The 16,070-nt window shown below is 43.6% G+C and overlaps 1 protein-coding gene across 1 annotated transcript in view; it reads left to right on the top strand.

Annotated features, from left to right (window-relative positions):
• The window catches only part of oprl1 (opiate receptor-like 1), a gene marked incomplete at both ends in the record, with an annotated part of 71,545 nt that extends 59,668 nt beyond the window's left edge, over positions 1-11,877 (top strand). The window contains one exon of the mRNA XM_080470398.1: positions 11,339-11,877. Within this exon, the coding sequence (XP_080326524.1) occupies positions 11,339-11,877 (539 nt within the window). The remainder of the gene's footprint in view (positions 1-11,338) is intronic.
• Between the last annotated feature and the right edge of the window lie 4,193 nt (positions 11,878-16,070).

The following is a 16,070-nucleotide window of genomic DNA, read 5'->3' as shown; positions in this document are numbered from 1 at the left end:
AACTAGTGGCCCAACATGCTCACTACATCGTTTTCAGTGTTTCTGTCACTGTTAACCTGAAAACATGAAACGTTTTGAAACACTTGAAATCCTGACGTGTAAACGGCGCCCATCTCTACTCTCAGGAGTAATCATCATTTTTCATTTGGCTCTTTGGGAAAATCACTTCTCTTCATTTAGATCTTCTCCTCTTTTCTTTTCTTTTTAACTCTAACAGCTTCTCATCATTTTATGATCATTTGTTTTTGATTGAATAATTCACAGTTTGTCATTTTGGTGTTTGTGTCTTTTTTCTTTTTTTTTTTTTTGTTATTTATATTTCCTGCTTTTCATTTCTCATTACATTCACATCAGACCATCACATTCTCCTCCTTCCCATTTAATTAAACATCACCTCATTCTTTCCGGTTTAACATGCTGATCGTTTAATCTCATTATCTTCTCCTTTGTTTCACTCCCGTGCTCTGGATGTGGCGTCATTCCCCCCTTTACTGCGATACCTTCACACACATCCACTCTGCTTTCCGCCGCCCGTCACCTCTGATGGCCCAGTCCTCGACAACCGCACGGCAAATTGGTTTCCAGGCGGGATGAAGGTTCCGGCTCGTCGTCTTCGGTTCCCCATCTCGTCTAAACAAACAGCATTTTCCTAACCTGACAGCTGTGGTGAAGTCGCGGCGCTCTCTGTGATTGGGGTCAAAAGCCTTTCCAAGGACGCGGCGGCGTGTCGGGGTGATAATCAGCCGCCGGCCTGCCGCCGCTAATAGACGCTCTCCCTAATCCGCCGCTCCAAAAAAAGAAATGCTTGTAGAGAATGTCAAAGTGCATTACCTGACAGGCCACCGGGTCGCGATGGGGAAAACCTTCCTTCCATTTTGAGTTTTGAAGGTCTTTTTATTTTTCCTTTGAGTTTGTTTTCTCTCAGAGCACTGGTGTTTTAAAGCTTTGAATCTCAAAGAGCAGCAGGGAACTGAGACGTTGAAAAATTACCGCATTTCATGGACTTTATGTCACAACTGGGAATTAGGCCTTGTTTAAACAGTGTTTTTAATTGAAAACGGAAAACTTTCAAAGCACTTTGGCAAACTGTCTCCATCGAAACTAAAGGAAATGAATTTCTTTCTGAAACGCTGCTACAGCTGTAGTAACTAGTAGTTCTGCACATGCTCAGTAGAGCTACTAACAGTTTCCTCCGTTATCCTTTGACAGTCACCGTTATAACAATCCAACTTAGTGGTTTTATTTTGACAGTCATCATAATAACAATCCAACTTAGTGGTTTTATTTTGACAGTCACCGTAATAACAATCCAACTCGGTAGTTTTATTTTGACAGTCACCCTAATAACAATCCAGCCTGAATGAGTTAGTACAAAAACTAAGAACTAAGCAGAAAAACTGTAGAGTGATAGACCGAGCTCATTATTAATGAGTCAGCCAGACTTTCATCATGTTTAGCTTGTAGCATCGCCGGTGTGTGAGACCTGAAACTCTTTAGCATGTAGCATGTAGCATGGTTCTGGAGTACGTGCTAATGAGCGACATCGAGCTAACTCTGCCAATGATGAAATTGTTGGTGTTGCAAGAACTATCTTCCCCCTCCTCTCGATATTTTGTCAGATCGTACTTTACAGTCTGTCTTACCTCATTAAAGAATCTCCAAACCGCCGACATCGCTCGTCCTCTCTAGAATACCTGCCGCTGGCACTTCGTAATACTCACTGGGTGTATCGGGGAACTGTTTCCGAGTTCGACTACTGCAGTATCACACCGATACTGGAATCGGTATCGGTGCGTCCCTCCACACTGTAATGAAACACAGAATGTCGGACTCTGTATTCCAGTGTGAAGGAAAACTACTGATGGCAGTGAGAAATCCCATTTACACTTTATGCTTCTTCCCTTTTCCCTCCCGACACAGATGAAACTTTTACGACGAGTGCTGCTGTGGCGCCCGAGGGCAAGACACACACATACACACTCACACACAAACACACGACAAAGAAATCTACACACAAGTGTCAGCTTACGCTGACGTTTTCCAGCCGATCTGGCAACACACACGGTGCCTTCTGTTTATTTTTCCCCGCCAGCAGCTACGGTGTGAGATGTTTTGTAGGATTTGACAAATACATGCAGGATGCTCTCCTCCACGGCCATGTTTCATTCCCAGTCCTCTACGCCTGTGCACTCATACCTCCAGTATCCAGACAGCGTTGGGCAGACGCACCCTCTCATGCGTCTGGATAAGAAATTGTCCAGATCATAAACATGTCGGCAACACGGTCTCCTGTAAATTAAAACCTGTTCAACAACCGCCTGTTATTCCTTTTAAACCTTTAATTGATGAAAATGACTTTCTGCAAGAACACAGTAACAATACAGTGTTCTTTATATGTACAGTTTATATTAGGAGTCGCCAACCAAAGTTGTATTTTGAAAATGTATGCTTAAATTTTCCAGTATGTATTGAGTTTTATTTTGACAAAAGCTGCACTTCTTTCCTGCACTTAACTGCATCAGTCTGTTCTTTAGGTTTTTTTTATATTGAATGATATAATTGTGTGAACGCCTTCCTTAGCGATCCAAATCTTTGTTTTGTGAATGCTACAAGGCATTCATATATTAGTCATTCAAATATTAATTATTATTCTTCTGACTTACCGGTACTTTTATTTATTTTTTATTATTCTTACTTATCGTACCGGTTTACTCCTCTTACAGCCTTAAACCGATTTGAATCATTCAAATATCAAAATGTGCAGCTTGTTCAGGAGATTCCTGCTGTGCCGTGTACTTCTTTATATCTTTGACGGTTTCTGAATAAATCGCAAAAAACTGCAGATCAAGCAGATCAGCATCTGTTGCCATGGATACGCTGAGATCAAATCAGATCGAACGAGATCTCCTGTGATCTCAGCGTCTCCATGGCAACAGACGCTGATCTCCTGTAATCTCAGTGTCTCCATGGCAACAGACGCTGATCTCCTGTAATCTCAGTGTCTCCATGGCAACAGACGCTGATCTCCTGTAATCTCAGTGTCTCCATGGCAACAGACGCTGATCTCCTTTGAGCTCAGCACTGATATAATCTGGTGTTTCCTCGTGTTTCCTGTCGGTTTCGTTGGTCCGACACCAAACGCAGGTTTGATCCAGCTGCACCTGATGCAGCTTACCCACAGTAACAAGAGGTGTTGAGGTGAGAGGGCATCGCCATCCAATCAGAGCAGGACGACAGCGACAGCGGGGGAAATAGACGTCGTGCAGGTCGGGTAGCAAACGTGCAAAAATCAGCGCTGATCGAAAAGGAAAAAAGAGCCAGTGGAGGAGATTGAAAGCGAGAGATTGAAAAGCAACAGCGAGAGAGAGGAGAGAGGAAAAGGGTTAACAACATAAACAATTTATCTTAGGAAGGGAATGAAGGGAAACTAGGAAAAGGTGTTATTAGGCTGAGGACGGACAGAAAGAGGGAAGGCAGGAGGAAAAGTGCATTCACAGGAGAGAACAATCAAGAAGAGCAATCTGAGGGGAAACAAGGAAACAAAGCAGGAAACACAGAAACTGCAAAGTGAAAGTCGGGACAAAAAGAACAGCTGAAACAATCGAAAGGAAAACGGGTGAATCACTGGTCTCGACTGGAGGTGAAACGACTTCCAAAGAGCACAATCAGGGAAACTGAAAAGCAAATATGAGACTGACGGAGAAGAAGAAAAAATCCTCCAAGAAAAGGGAGGAAGACAAAATGCAACCGAGGGAAAAGAGATGGTGAATGAAAGGAACAAAACGCTGGAGAATCGCCGACTGTGAAATGGAAACGGGGATGGGACACAGCTTCCTGCTTCTAAATAAAAGAAAAGCTGGAAAAATAGCAGCTGGAGAGAAGATGGAGAAATGGAAGCAATTCTTAAGGAAGTTGGGTTTTTTTACCTGCGACTGTAAACCAAAGCTACACGATGCTGTTCGACAACAATCCACTGAAATCAGCGTTTCTCCTGCGTTCCAGCGACATTCTGGGAGGAGGATGTCTGTTTTGTATTATATGTTATTATGAATCAGCTCATTAAGAACCATTTATTTATAAGCAATGAAAAGTAAGACGAGCTTTTACATCTGCAGTGAGAAAACACTGCAGTCAGAATGAGTTTGACCCGGAGCGCCACCACATCACTCCTGACATCTTTTTATGGCTTCATTGATGAAAGCAAACTGAATTTTGAAAATCTTTCCAAAGCTTTGGATGCTTCCTGATTTCTAGTGGCCAGAATCCCGTCCTCACGGGGGAACATCTGTGTCCACAAGACACCGTGAAAACTAGTCAAAATGATGTAGTACATATACCAGGCCTGTAGGTGGTGCTGCCACATGACATCATCATCCTAAGACGCTGCGCCGGCTGGACGATCGGACAGAAACCATGGTTACATGAAGCAGCGTCGTCGCGTGGCTCCGTTTAATATTTCAAGTAAAAATGCACATTTTACATTTCAGTTTCAGGAAGGTTTCGTGTTTGGATGTCAATGTTTTGAAATCGATGTATTTTTCACGTTGGGCCACTAGTGGGCGCTGTCGGTTGTTTTTGTGTTGTGCAAACACACTTCTGGTTCTTAGAAAAACTGCTAATTATTTACGTTTTTCTGTTTTTTAATCATATTTCAATATTTCTCATTTGGTAAAATTTACCGGCTGCATGGACAAATAATGTCCCTCTTATTGAAACAGCTGAATTTAGTGCTCATATGTGCTGTTTGGGCTCTTTGCAGTGAAGCGCAGCAGCGACTGCCTCTCAGGTTTTGGGGGATAAAAGCTGCAGTGAAGTGAAGGTTGGGATTTTGAACTAAAGATCTGAAATGTGATGCAACTTTCAGCGCGTGATGAGAAATAGACCCAGTTGGCTTCAATTCATTAACGCTTTGGGGTCAATCCGGACTAATTGTCAGCGAGAATTCGCCTCATGCTCTCACATAAAGTACCAAAAACAAGTAGAAGTGATTCCAGCGGAGAGAAGTGGAAGTCATCCACTGACATTTCAAAAGCAGGAGAAGTTTTTGAAATGATCCGTCAGGTGATCGTGGCTGAAAGCTGTTGAGAGATTGCAGCTTGACCTTTTCCCGGTTTCCGGCGCTGCCGAGAGAAATTGGACGGAAGCATCAAGAACTGTAGTCTGAGATTTACAGCGATCCGACGGCGGCCGACGAGCGCAGAGCGCCGGTCAGAAGAGTGACAAACACCGCGGACGTGTCGACGTGTTTTCATACCCGCATGAGGAAGAGGCTTTTTGTTTTGTTTTCCCGTCGTGTTGTTGGTCAGGAGGAGGCCAACGGGAGCGCAGCTTCACACAACCGCCGCCACGAGTGATTGATGGGAGATGATAAATCTGACTGGACTTGTGCTAATGTCTCCGTCTCCCGCCGTCAGCGGCGGGATTTATATCTGTGGACGGTGGGCGAGAGCGAGGAGGCCTTTGATTTGTGGCTGCGTCTCCCAGAACATCCTTGATTTTTCAAAGGGAAAAAGGAACATTTGTCGTGTGGCTGTAAAGAGGATGGGAGAGACGACACAGGAAACGTCTGCACGGCTTCCGTTTCAAGTCAAAACGCCAAACTTTCACGTCTGCTACCGGCCAATGCTCGCCACGGCCGTAGTAACCCGTACTTGTTGCACACGCTCAGTGGTTGGACAATCAGAAGAACGTTTCCTCCAGAATTCTGCAGCTGATTTCTAACTCGATGACGCCACTGTGCTCCCACGTGCTCCCACGTGCTCCCACGTGCTCCCACGTGCTTCCACGTGCTCCCACGTGCTCCCACGTGCTCCCACGTGCTCCCACGTGCTCCCACGTGCTTCCACGTGCTCCCACGTGCTTCCACGTGCGTCCACGTACCGTATAGTTCCCAATAGAAGAGCACTGCCTAACAGACACACACTTTTTCAAAGATTTCGAAGAAGAAGAAACAAACCTCACGACTTGATAAAATAGGATTCTTTGCAGAAGATACAGAAACAACCGTCAACTTCATTGGTCATTGGAAAATCATCTGCGTTTGTCTGTCAACGAAATATCTCAAAAACTGATGAGCTGAGCTTAATAAAATTTGCCGCACAGCATTTTGATCAAAAGGAAGAATAATTGTTTCAGGAAAAAGATAGATTTTGCAATATATTAGTCTTATCCTGTGTTCTTTGAAATCATGTGATCATCAAACTAGATAGAATGAATGAAGGCCGTTGATCTGGACGTGGAATATGAGTCATTCCTTTGTCCAAGTCATGAAATCTCTGATCGCTCTTGTTTTCAAGACGCCGCAGCTCATCTGGATCTGCACATGCAGAACGACCTCCGTGTCGACAAAGCCTCCTGGAATTACCGTATTTTACAGAATGTTTGAACCTTCGCTCACATGTTCCCAATAGACCCAGAGGTTTGCACTGCGTTCTGCGCCTCTATTGGGAACTATACGGTACGGTAGATTAGAAATGAGACTTTACACAAAGTAGCTCGACTCCAATGTTTGTATTTTATTTTATTTTGCTGAAAACCAGCAGATGAACTGTACATCAGTCGTTCATTGAGCAGAATCAACATCTGGAGACCCAGAAAGCGCAGCTGTCTCCACCCAAGACGAAGCGTTTCCTCTGGTCTCACATCCAGACGTCCTCGTCCTCCTCGGGGTCAAACAGTCCGTCTTAAAGGACTCTTCCTCTTCCCTCTCGGCAGCAGCGGTCTGGCAGCAGGAGTCGCTGAGTTTCCACTGCGTTGCTGAGAGACGTGTTAAACGGCGCCGGCCTGCCTCCGAGGAGGATGAAACCCAAATCATGCGTAATAAATTGAGGATCCCGGAGTGTTTGATGTCAGAGAGGCAGTTGCTTTCTGGAGGATCGAGTGTGAGGAACGAGAGGACGTCGTCTCCTTAAGGACGCGAGGGGAAACGGAAAATACGACATCCAGGAAAAAGGTACGATTCCCGACATGTACGACATGTCAACACTCCCGGTCCTCTGCGGGCGGGACTAGTTTATGGTTCATCTGCGGAGGGATCAACTTCTGCATCGTTGTTTTCCTCGACGATCTCCTGCTGCGTCGTTTCTTCACGTCGGGAGACGAAGCGCCGACCGCTGCAATTCCCATGAAGCAGCGAGGCTTGATGGATTATCACCGCTCCGGTCCTTTCACAGACTTTTCCTGTGTCGTGATCAATGGCTGGAGCGTGGCGGTAATGGAGCCGGGGCCTGGGCTCGCAGGTTTACAGGACGGACGCCCACACGCTATAAATTGCGAGCGCTTGCGGCCTCCGGCGGGACGAGTCGGATAAAAGCCTCTAAATGGAATAATAGATCACTTTTTCTCTTTTTTTTCTCCCTTTCATCAGTTCCTGTTTGTGTTTGTTTGATCCGGATTCATCTCCTTTATTTATGCTTCTTTTTGTGTGTGTGTGTGTGTGTGTGTGTGTGTGTGTGTGTGTGTGTGTGTGTGTGTGTGTGTGTGTGTGCGGCTCATTTCAGAACAAGCTTCCGTCATTAATGCTTCTTTTATTCTGAACAAACTGGATGAGTTTGGCTCAGGGACATTTCCAGTGACGTGTCGTACAATTTATTCGCTAACTTCATAATAACACAACAAAATAAAGATTTTTATTTTTTTAAAGACCCCATTAACACCTTGAAGAGCAGCAATGCAAATACTACAAAAAGCTTTAACCCAACGACGCAATATCATAATACAAAGGAGCATTTGTTGGTCGGCCAAACTGAGTAATTTCATAATCAATTATTTTGAAAAGATGTCTGACCAGAATAAAAGTCTTTCTCTAACGTCAGGCCTGTGGGCCGAAAGCAGAAACCTGGACGCTCCGATCACCAAACCACCAAGAAAATGATCAGAACATTGAAAGAAGACATTGATTGTACATGGAGTATCACTGACAGATCGGCGATGCCGACATGAACAACATCCACCTGGCTGCTAGCATCAATGCTAATGCTAAAATCCCCCAGAATGCACCAGCTGTGCAATAAGTTCATACCTACCGTTGGTTGTCTGCTGTCATGCTTGTTCCTTTTACTTACGGCCTCCCGCTGTATATACATTTATAGATTTTTAACATTTACACTTTTAAACTTTAATACTTTTATATTTATAGATTTTGATCTTTTTGTCATATTCTACTTGTACTTTGCACAACAGGAGTCGTCTTTTAATTTCATTGTACTCGATTGTCGTATAATGACAATGAAAATATTGCATTTTATTGTGTTGTGTTCTATTGTATTGGTCAGGTCTGTGTCTGTGTCTCACCTCGTGTTTCCAGTTAACCAATGGCCTTGTCCGTCTGTGTCAGCCCATCGTGGAGTTCCACAGGTGTGCTTCCCTTACCTGTGTATTTAAACTCCTCCCCCTCACTTGTCTTGTGTCAGATGGTCTTGTTGCTCCTGTGTCGCTGCGGTTTCCTCCTGGTCTCTGGACTTTGTTTCAATAAACCTGTTTTTTTATGGATCTTCCTGAGTCTGTGTTTGGGTCCGCCCTGCATAACCCTGACTCTATTGTTTTCTATTCTATTCTATTCTATTCTATTCTATTCTATTCTATTCTGTACAAGAAGTTTTTCAGACTGTCCATCGTATTTTGTTCCATTGAAATTGCCTTTATGTTTAGATTTGGGTGATTTTCTGCAGTAATTGTTTGGTTTTATGAAAATATAAACATTTTCATCAGGTATACTCGGCACCACGACAAAGACGAACATTAAGGTTTAAATTTAAAGGTTATTCCGACTCTATTTGACCAATATCTATTACCCACTCAAGATGAAAGTGCTTGTGGGACCTGAACTGAAATGAGATTTACACTTTGATTTTCAGGTTATTTTGGCTTCAAATGTTAAAAGAAAAAAAACAACAAACTGGAGTCAGTTTATTTGTATCTTGGCTCAGGTTCAGGTGGTGCAGTGGATAATCGTCCGAGTATTAGTGGTTCGATCCCCAGTTCCTCCCGAACCAAGAGCCGGAGTGTCGAACCGACGAACCTTGTTGCTCCCAATCAAGCAGCAGAGACCGACAGCGTGTGAACGACTGAATATGTTCTGCAAGTCAGTCACTCACAAAGTTCAATCTCTGCAACAATCTAAAAGTTGCTCAATCATTTCTTGACTCAGATTTAAAAACTCAGATAAGACGCATGTTTATGCCTTTTATTCGAGGCAGAAGAGGATCATACCGCCGCACGACCTGAGGAAAATCTATAAAAGTTTAAAACAGCCAGATGAGAAATTAAACACGACTTTCAGCACTTGCTGACATTTAGCTCCGAGTTGCAAAACCGCCGACGGCAGCATTTTAAATACTTTATCGCTGAGTCAGCAATGTGAAAATAACAGCGCGCTCTCAGCTGGCGACACGCAGAGAAGAAGGAAAAGAAATCTTCTGGGTTTTTTTGTTGTTTTTTTACAATCCGTTTTCACAAAGTTGATTGCTTTTTGGGATTTCTGCCATTAGTTTGATTTCATGTTTTAATCATAACACCTGCTTCTTCTTATTTATTTTTTTTAATCTGAAGCTCTTCACATGAAAATTAATCAATTCAAGCCTTAAATTTAAATAGAAGAATGGAAAATCCCTCCGGACGCTTTCTACTTGCTTTGTTCATCCATAATAAGATAATAATAACATAATAAGCCTCCTGCATTAACAGGAGAGGTTTTCTTATCTTCTTTTTAATAAATAAGTGGAACGTTCCCGTGTCCCTGGAGCATCGATTCAAACATATTATTGCTTGTTTTCGTCACAACCTGAGCCTTTAAATTTAAACTTTAAAGTTTTTCTTTGTTGTTTCACAGAGTATACGTGAGGACTAAACAACTGAACAATTAGTGCAGAAAATGACTCTAATCTCAACATAAAGCCAGTTTTGATGAACGCTTCTGGTCTGAATCCAGTGTTTGTGTAAACGAGGTTATTGGGACAGTTCTCTCTCTCTGTTTCTTGACATTTTGTGTTTTAGTAGATCTTCATTCAAACTCTCACAGTCCTTGCAAGACAAAGACACGTCCCCCTCACTTTGTTCACTTTGTGTGTGATTAAAGGATTTCTTTTGCTTTCTTCAATGTGTTTAATGTTTCCAAAAGCTGCGCAGCCATCATTCACGCCTTCTCTGTGATTTTTCTGCACACACTGTCACTCTAACGCTCCCAACACATTCATCTTCCCGTCGTCTTCCTTGAAGCCGCAGTTTGGATCCGACGAAGTGGATAGAACTACGATTTGCAAGCAGTAAATCTTCCATCATTGTTCATTCATTCATTCTCTGTTGTTCCTCCGCGGGAAATGTTCTCACTCATGATATTGATGTTTCTGCATTAAGTCGACTTTTATATCTTCTTTCATTTTACTATCACATTGATTTTTTTATTTATTTATTTTATGGATACTGTCTCCTCAAAGATATTTAAGAAGGTTGGTGCTCAAACGTTTTGGGCTCATGTAGACAATTTCAATTCAATTTATTTCTAAAACACCAAACAACTCCGTCATTTGAAGGTACTTTCAGAGAGAAAGAAAACAATTCCAGATGAGCAAGTAGAGAAGATGGAGGAAAGGACAAACTCTTGAACAGATAGAAACCTGCAGAAACAGATTCAGAGGTGGAGACAATTGTTTTTTACCTTTGTTAATTTAAAATCAACATTCCAAACACAAATGTTGCAGGTTCAATAATCAGTGAAAATAGACGGGTAAAGTTTTTGTTTAGATTCTGTGCCTCCAAACATGCTGCAGTCACAAACAGACTGTAGATAAACCTACAAGTATTACTCATTTTCTTCACGTTTTTTTATTCTGGAAGAGTTGAACAGCTGGAGAATAGGACTCATTTAAACTAGCAGCCATACCGTCACAGGTAGTCAACAGTGGATCTGGACCATCGGGTTCAGATAACACAGGTCCAGACAGCTGGTTCAGCAGTAATGGATGACGGATCATCAAAACAAACAAAACAAAGTTCCTTTCTATGAGAATCAAGATTCATTTCTGCTCAAAACATTCAAATTACCTTCACTCTCTATGTCAGTCGATAAGCATTGGCCATCTCTGATCCTGTTTCCACTTTACTGCCTTTACCTCTTTGGAGTACCTGAAGATAGAGAATTCCCACTGCAGACCGGTTCCAGTCAATCCTTACACTTCTCCACGTTTCTGAGTCTGACGCATCAACTTTAAATGCAGAACGTTCTCTGGTGCTACGACAGACCGGTACTATTCCATACCTGTTTGTTTTCATTAAGGCTTATTTGCTGTCGAAGAGACAATGGCTGAATTCAAGGGTACTGTCTTCTTTTGCCTCCTTGCAGGTGTGGAGTGTATCGTGGTCCTGCCAGAACCCAGGAGCCACTGGGACCCCGTCTTCGGCACCTGCGTCTTTCTCTTCTCCTTCCTCATCCCGGTGGCCATCATCAGCATCTGCTACAGCCTCATGGTGAAGCGCCTGCGCAGCGTCCGCATCCTGTCCGGCTCCAAGGAGAAGGACCGAAACCTGCGGCGCATCACCCGCATGGTCCTGGTGGTGGTGGCGGCGTTCGTGGTCTGCTGGACCCCGATCCAGATCATGGTCCTGGCTCAGTCGCTGGGCTTCAACCTCAGCAGCTTGTTCACGCTGGTCCTGATGCACTTCTGCATCGCCCTGGGCTACGTCAACAGCAGCCTGAACCCGGTGCTCTACGCCTTCCTGGACGAGAACTTCAAGCGCTGCTTCCGTGAGTTCTGCCACCCGTCGCCATTCCGCCTGGACACCCAGCAGTCCGGCAGGATGCGGAGTATCGCCCGGGAGGTGGCGGCGGCCTACAGCTGCAAGGCCGGTGACGGCGGCGGGGGGACGCCAAATCCGGCATGACTAGGCGTGGAGCTCCCCCTGGTGGGTGTCGACCCCCCGCAGAGGGGAGACACGCCGGGGACCGGAAACTCCAACACAGAATTAACTCAGATCACAGCTCTCTAGCGGCACGAGCCCTCCCGCCCCCCGACAAGAAGACTGGCCTGGGGCGGGGGGGAGGCAGACGAAGAGGACGGGGCTGAAAGGAAAAGGATTTAGGAAGAGAGACAGAAATGGATGACGAGTCGACCAGCTGCTGGTTATTCGCAGCTATGTGGTCCTTAAAGGACGAGTCTTATTGAGCTTTTGTCAACGTTAATATTGTGAAGAATGTGAATCTGCTCCGAAAAGAAAAAGCCCCAAACAAAACCTGAAGGTCGGTGCCCAATGGATGAGTGGCGGTCTGGGGAAGCCTTGGAGCTCCACGTTTGAAAGTCTACCAAAACAAAAGAGGCTTCGGAAACCAAATCTGTGACACAACCATGCACTTTTTGTTTGGAGTCGGCGTATGAACAGAAGCAGACGTTTGTGTCTTTCTGACGATCAGGACAATGAGCTGGAGACAAAGGAGTGTTTCCACAGTGTGAAATAAAGAAGGAAGCCCTTTCAGCTTATCGTATGGACATCGGGTGATGTTGGAGACTTTCTGTGCTGCTTAAAGTCCCACAATTTATTTATTTCAATTTGGGGCCTTTGTCTGGGTGATTTCAATTAAAAGAATCCAACATGAAGGTAATATACTGCTGAGCTCTGCTTGATGGGACGTTGGACGTCGGGGGGGGGGGGGGGGAACAGAAACGAACAATATTTCTTAAGCTGTGTCCGCAGGGTGGGTCACACGAATGTTATTTCTCATATAAGCAACATTTGTCAATATTTCCTGAAACAGAAACAGGCCTGAGGTTTCTGAAGACTTTCCATGATCTCCTGCGGGGTGTTGAAACGTGTCTGGGGTGGGGGATGGGTGGGTTTTAAGAATGACGCAACATATATAAGAACGGGTGTTTGGCATCGGACTCAAAAGGATTTTTTGGTGAGTGGCGGCGCCTGTTTCTGCAGGCTGTGGTGGATCCACACTTGAAATGTCAGTTTGCCTCTATCCAGCGGTAGACGAATCCATATCAAATTTTCAGCTACGAGCTTTCCCCGATGCCTTACAAGATGTCACGGAACACGCCGTCCGCCATCAACTCGGTGAACTGTGGTTGAGATTTTTCCTTTTTGCTTGAGTAGATACTGAAAACAGACTCGCCAAATGGTGTTGATGAGACGCCTGGAGGATGTTTGTTTTTTGTTTTTCTTAACAGTGAAAATATGAAAACGAGCCCGAACCTACCTGCAGAGAACACAACCTGCCCAGAGTCTGACAGAGGCCTGAGAAGGTTTAGTCGCTCTGCCAAAGTCACTACCAGAATCTAAAAAGCTGCAACTGCAGCAGAAGTGACTTACGCACTGCGATAGCCCCTCCTGCCACTGCGAGGAAACAAAGAAAATACAACGAAGATTCAAAATGAATGTTAAATAATCTAGAATGTTTTCACAAGAATCAACAGCAGATCTGTTGGTGACGTCAAACTAAATTTCCACATCGGGTCGTAACCTTTAACATGAAAAGCATAGTTCTTAAATCTCCACCGGTTCCAGGTGATCCACCATGATTTAACTTTTTATCATGTTATTATGACAACATGATGAAGCACTTTGTGTAAAACCCTGGAGACTTTCCTGACTCAAGCCAAGTGGAAACCCATGGAAATGTTGACGTGTTGTTTTTGTTTAAAGCGGTAAGTCTGTTGCATTTATGAGTTTTTATTAATTAGTTAATCTATCAAACTAACAATAAAAAATGTGTTTAATCAATATATTTTCTTGTTATACCGTCCAGTCTTGATAATGTCTGAAAGATTTAAAGGAGATCAGCACACAGGGGAAGGCGTCACTCTCACCCCCGGACCTTTTCCTTCTGATGCTTCCAAAATGAAGATTATTCTGGTGCGACCAGGAAACCCAATATTCAAACAAGCTCTGAAACAAGTCACATTTGTCCATTTCCCCAGGTCTTCTTGAAGCGATCCTCACCAGTCATCTGGCATCGCGGATGTGACGGTTTAGAAAAGGACACATTGGGCAGGTTTTGTTCTCCCTGTATGCAGATGATGTCATGTTTCAGGGGCGTCGGGAATCAAAAGTGTGGGTCTTTTACGATGTATTTTGCAGTTTCAGTTGTTTCAGACTGGATGTACACACACACACACACACACACACACACAAAAGGTGGGGTTGGGTACGAGTGTTACTCGTGGAGTAAATGGAGTAACTCCCAGCACCACGGTGGTGAAGCAGGAGGACGGGGTCACGGTGCTCTGACCCCACACTCCAAGGGACAAAGGGGCTCGCTCTCTCTCTCTCTCTCTCTCTCTCTCTCTCTCTCTCTCTCTCTCTCTTTCTCTCTCTCTCTCTCTCTCTCTCTCTCTCTCTCTCTCTCTCTCTCTCTCTATGTCTCTCTCTCTCTCTTCTTAGTGTCTTAAAGTGGAACTCAAACCCTGAAACAGAAATCACATCACACATTCTCACCCTGGACAGAAACGTTTCTGATCAACTTGAACTGTGTTTCAATATAATGAATTGATGACGATATGTGTTTTTGTTTTTTTTTCTTAAACTGAGCTTATTGTTGCTTTAAATCAGACTCATAAAATCCCTTGTAATGGATGTGCTCTGTTACAAATCTGAATACACACGATGGTACACTATATACTGTGTATTTCTCACGCTGTCGTTGGTTTTGGCTCTTCAGCTTCCGTGAGAACAAACTGTCCAGGTTTGAAGAACTCGCCTGTGTTCTCTGTTTCAAGGTTTTAATTTTCACCTGAGTCTAATATGTTTCCTTCATATGTTGTTGTTGTTGTTGTTATTTTTTACAGTTTAAGGGTCAGGATGTGCCAGCAGTGTTTTGAACTCACTGACCGTCCCTCAGTGTTAAGATTTACTGTTAAATCTTTAAATCCTTGTTGAGTTACTTTATAATACATGTTTTTTGTTTTCTGTTTTTTCTTGAAAGGAACAATTCTATGAACTTACATTGCCTTAAATATTAAGTGAAGTCTGTTACTGAAGCTTGCTCTCTGGCTGGATCAAATCAATGTGTTTCTAGTTTTTAATGGTGCTTCGCTGTTAGTTTCTAGCCCAGATCCGCCTTCATAAACCCTCTGAGAACAGCGACGCATAAACACTTCCCTTTTCCTCAAAGACTCTCGGGAGATACAAATTAGAAATGGAAAATCCTCTGGGAAGATGTTTATTTGGCAGATTGTTTCTTTCTAAGGACTTTTCGTTCTGTCCTTTCCTTGAAACTTCAAATTAGATTGCAAAAATACTTTTTTGTCATTTTTTGCTTTTGGGCTCGCAAATCGTCAGAAATGTGTCCTGTGCACTTGGTGGACCGACAGCAGCAGGTGAAACGTGCTCAAGAAACCAAATCATAAAGTTGTTGTGTCAACGGGACCATAATGATGTTTAGTGGGAGGATTTCTCCGCGGTGCCATTTGTCCTAAACGCTGCAGTGAAGATGAAGATGGAGACTTTATTATGGTGGCCTCTGTTCTGACCGGAGAACAAGCTGGTCTCTCATGTGACGTGAAGCCTTCAGATATTATTAATGCTCTCACACTCATGTTGGGATTTATCTACAGATACTGATGCTGCTGGCTTACTGCAGTTTATCTCGTCATGTCGACGTCCCGACCTGGGATAAATAACACCCACCGTTCCTAGCACCAATAACTTGTCCGATTTCATTGGACTGGAATGTGAACAACATCAGCTCATATTGGTTGTTGCACTGGAGGAAACTGGCTTTTTTTTTTAAGGCTATAATTTGTCTTTTTTCCCTAAAAAAACCTTGTTTCTGTGTTAAAAAAAGAAAAGAAAAAAAGAAAGCATTTGTCCACCCTGGTTCTACAGCATCACACTGTAAAACTCTTGGTTCAACTTTACGTTTTTGGCTTTGACAAGTGATTTGCATCTTATTTCAGGACCTCAAAGCTAAAATGAGGGTTTTGTTAAGCGGCGTCACAATAACTTCTGGTTGCTTTTCAAAACGTCCGAATTATTAATCAACGCCGCGTTGTCAGTCGACACTAAGCCAGAGCTTTAAAAACAGCTTGAAAGTGCTCTAAAAGAACTGACCAACAATAAACTAAATGTGAAAAACT

The sequence above is a fragment of the Lipophrys pholis genome, assembly GCF_963383615.2.
Source record: "Lipophrys pholis genome assembly, chromosome: 8".
NCBI classification, from domain to species: domain Eukaryota; kingdom Metazoa; phylum Chordata; class Actinopteri; order Blenniiformes; family Blenniidae; genus Lipophrys; species Lipophrys pholis.
The sequence above is the reverse complement of the archived record's forward strand: the minus strand, read 5'-3'. Positions and strand labels throughout refer to the sequence as shown.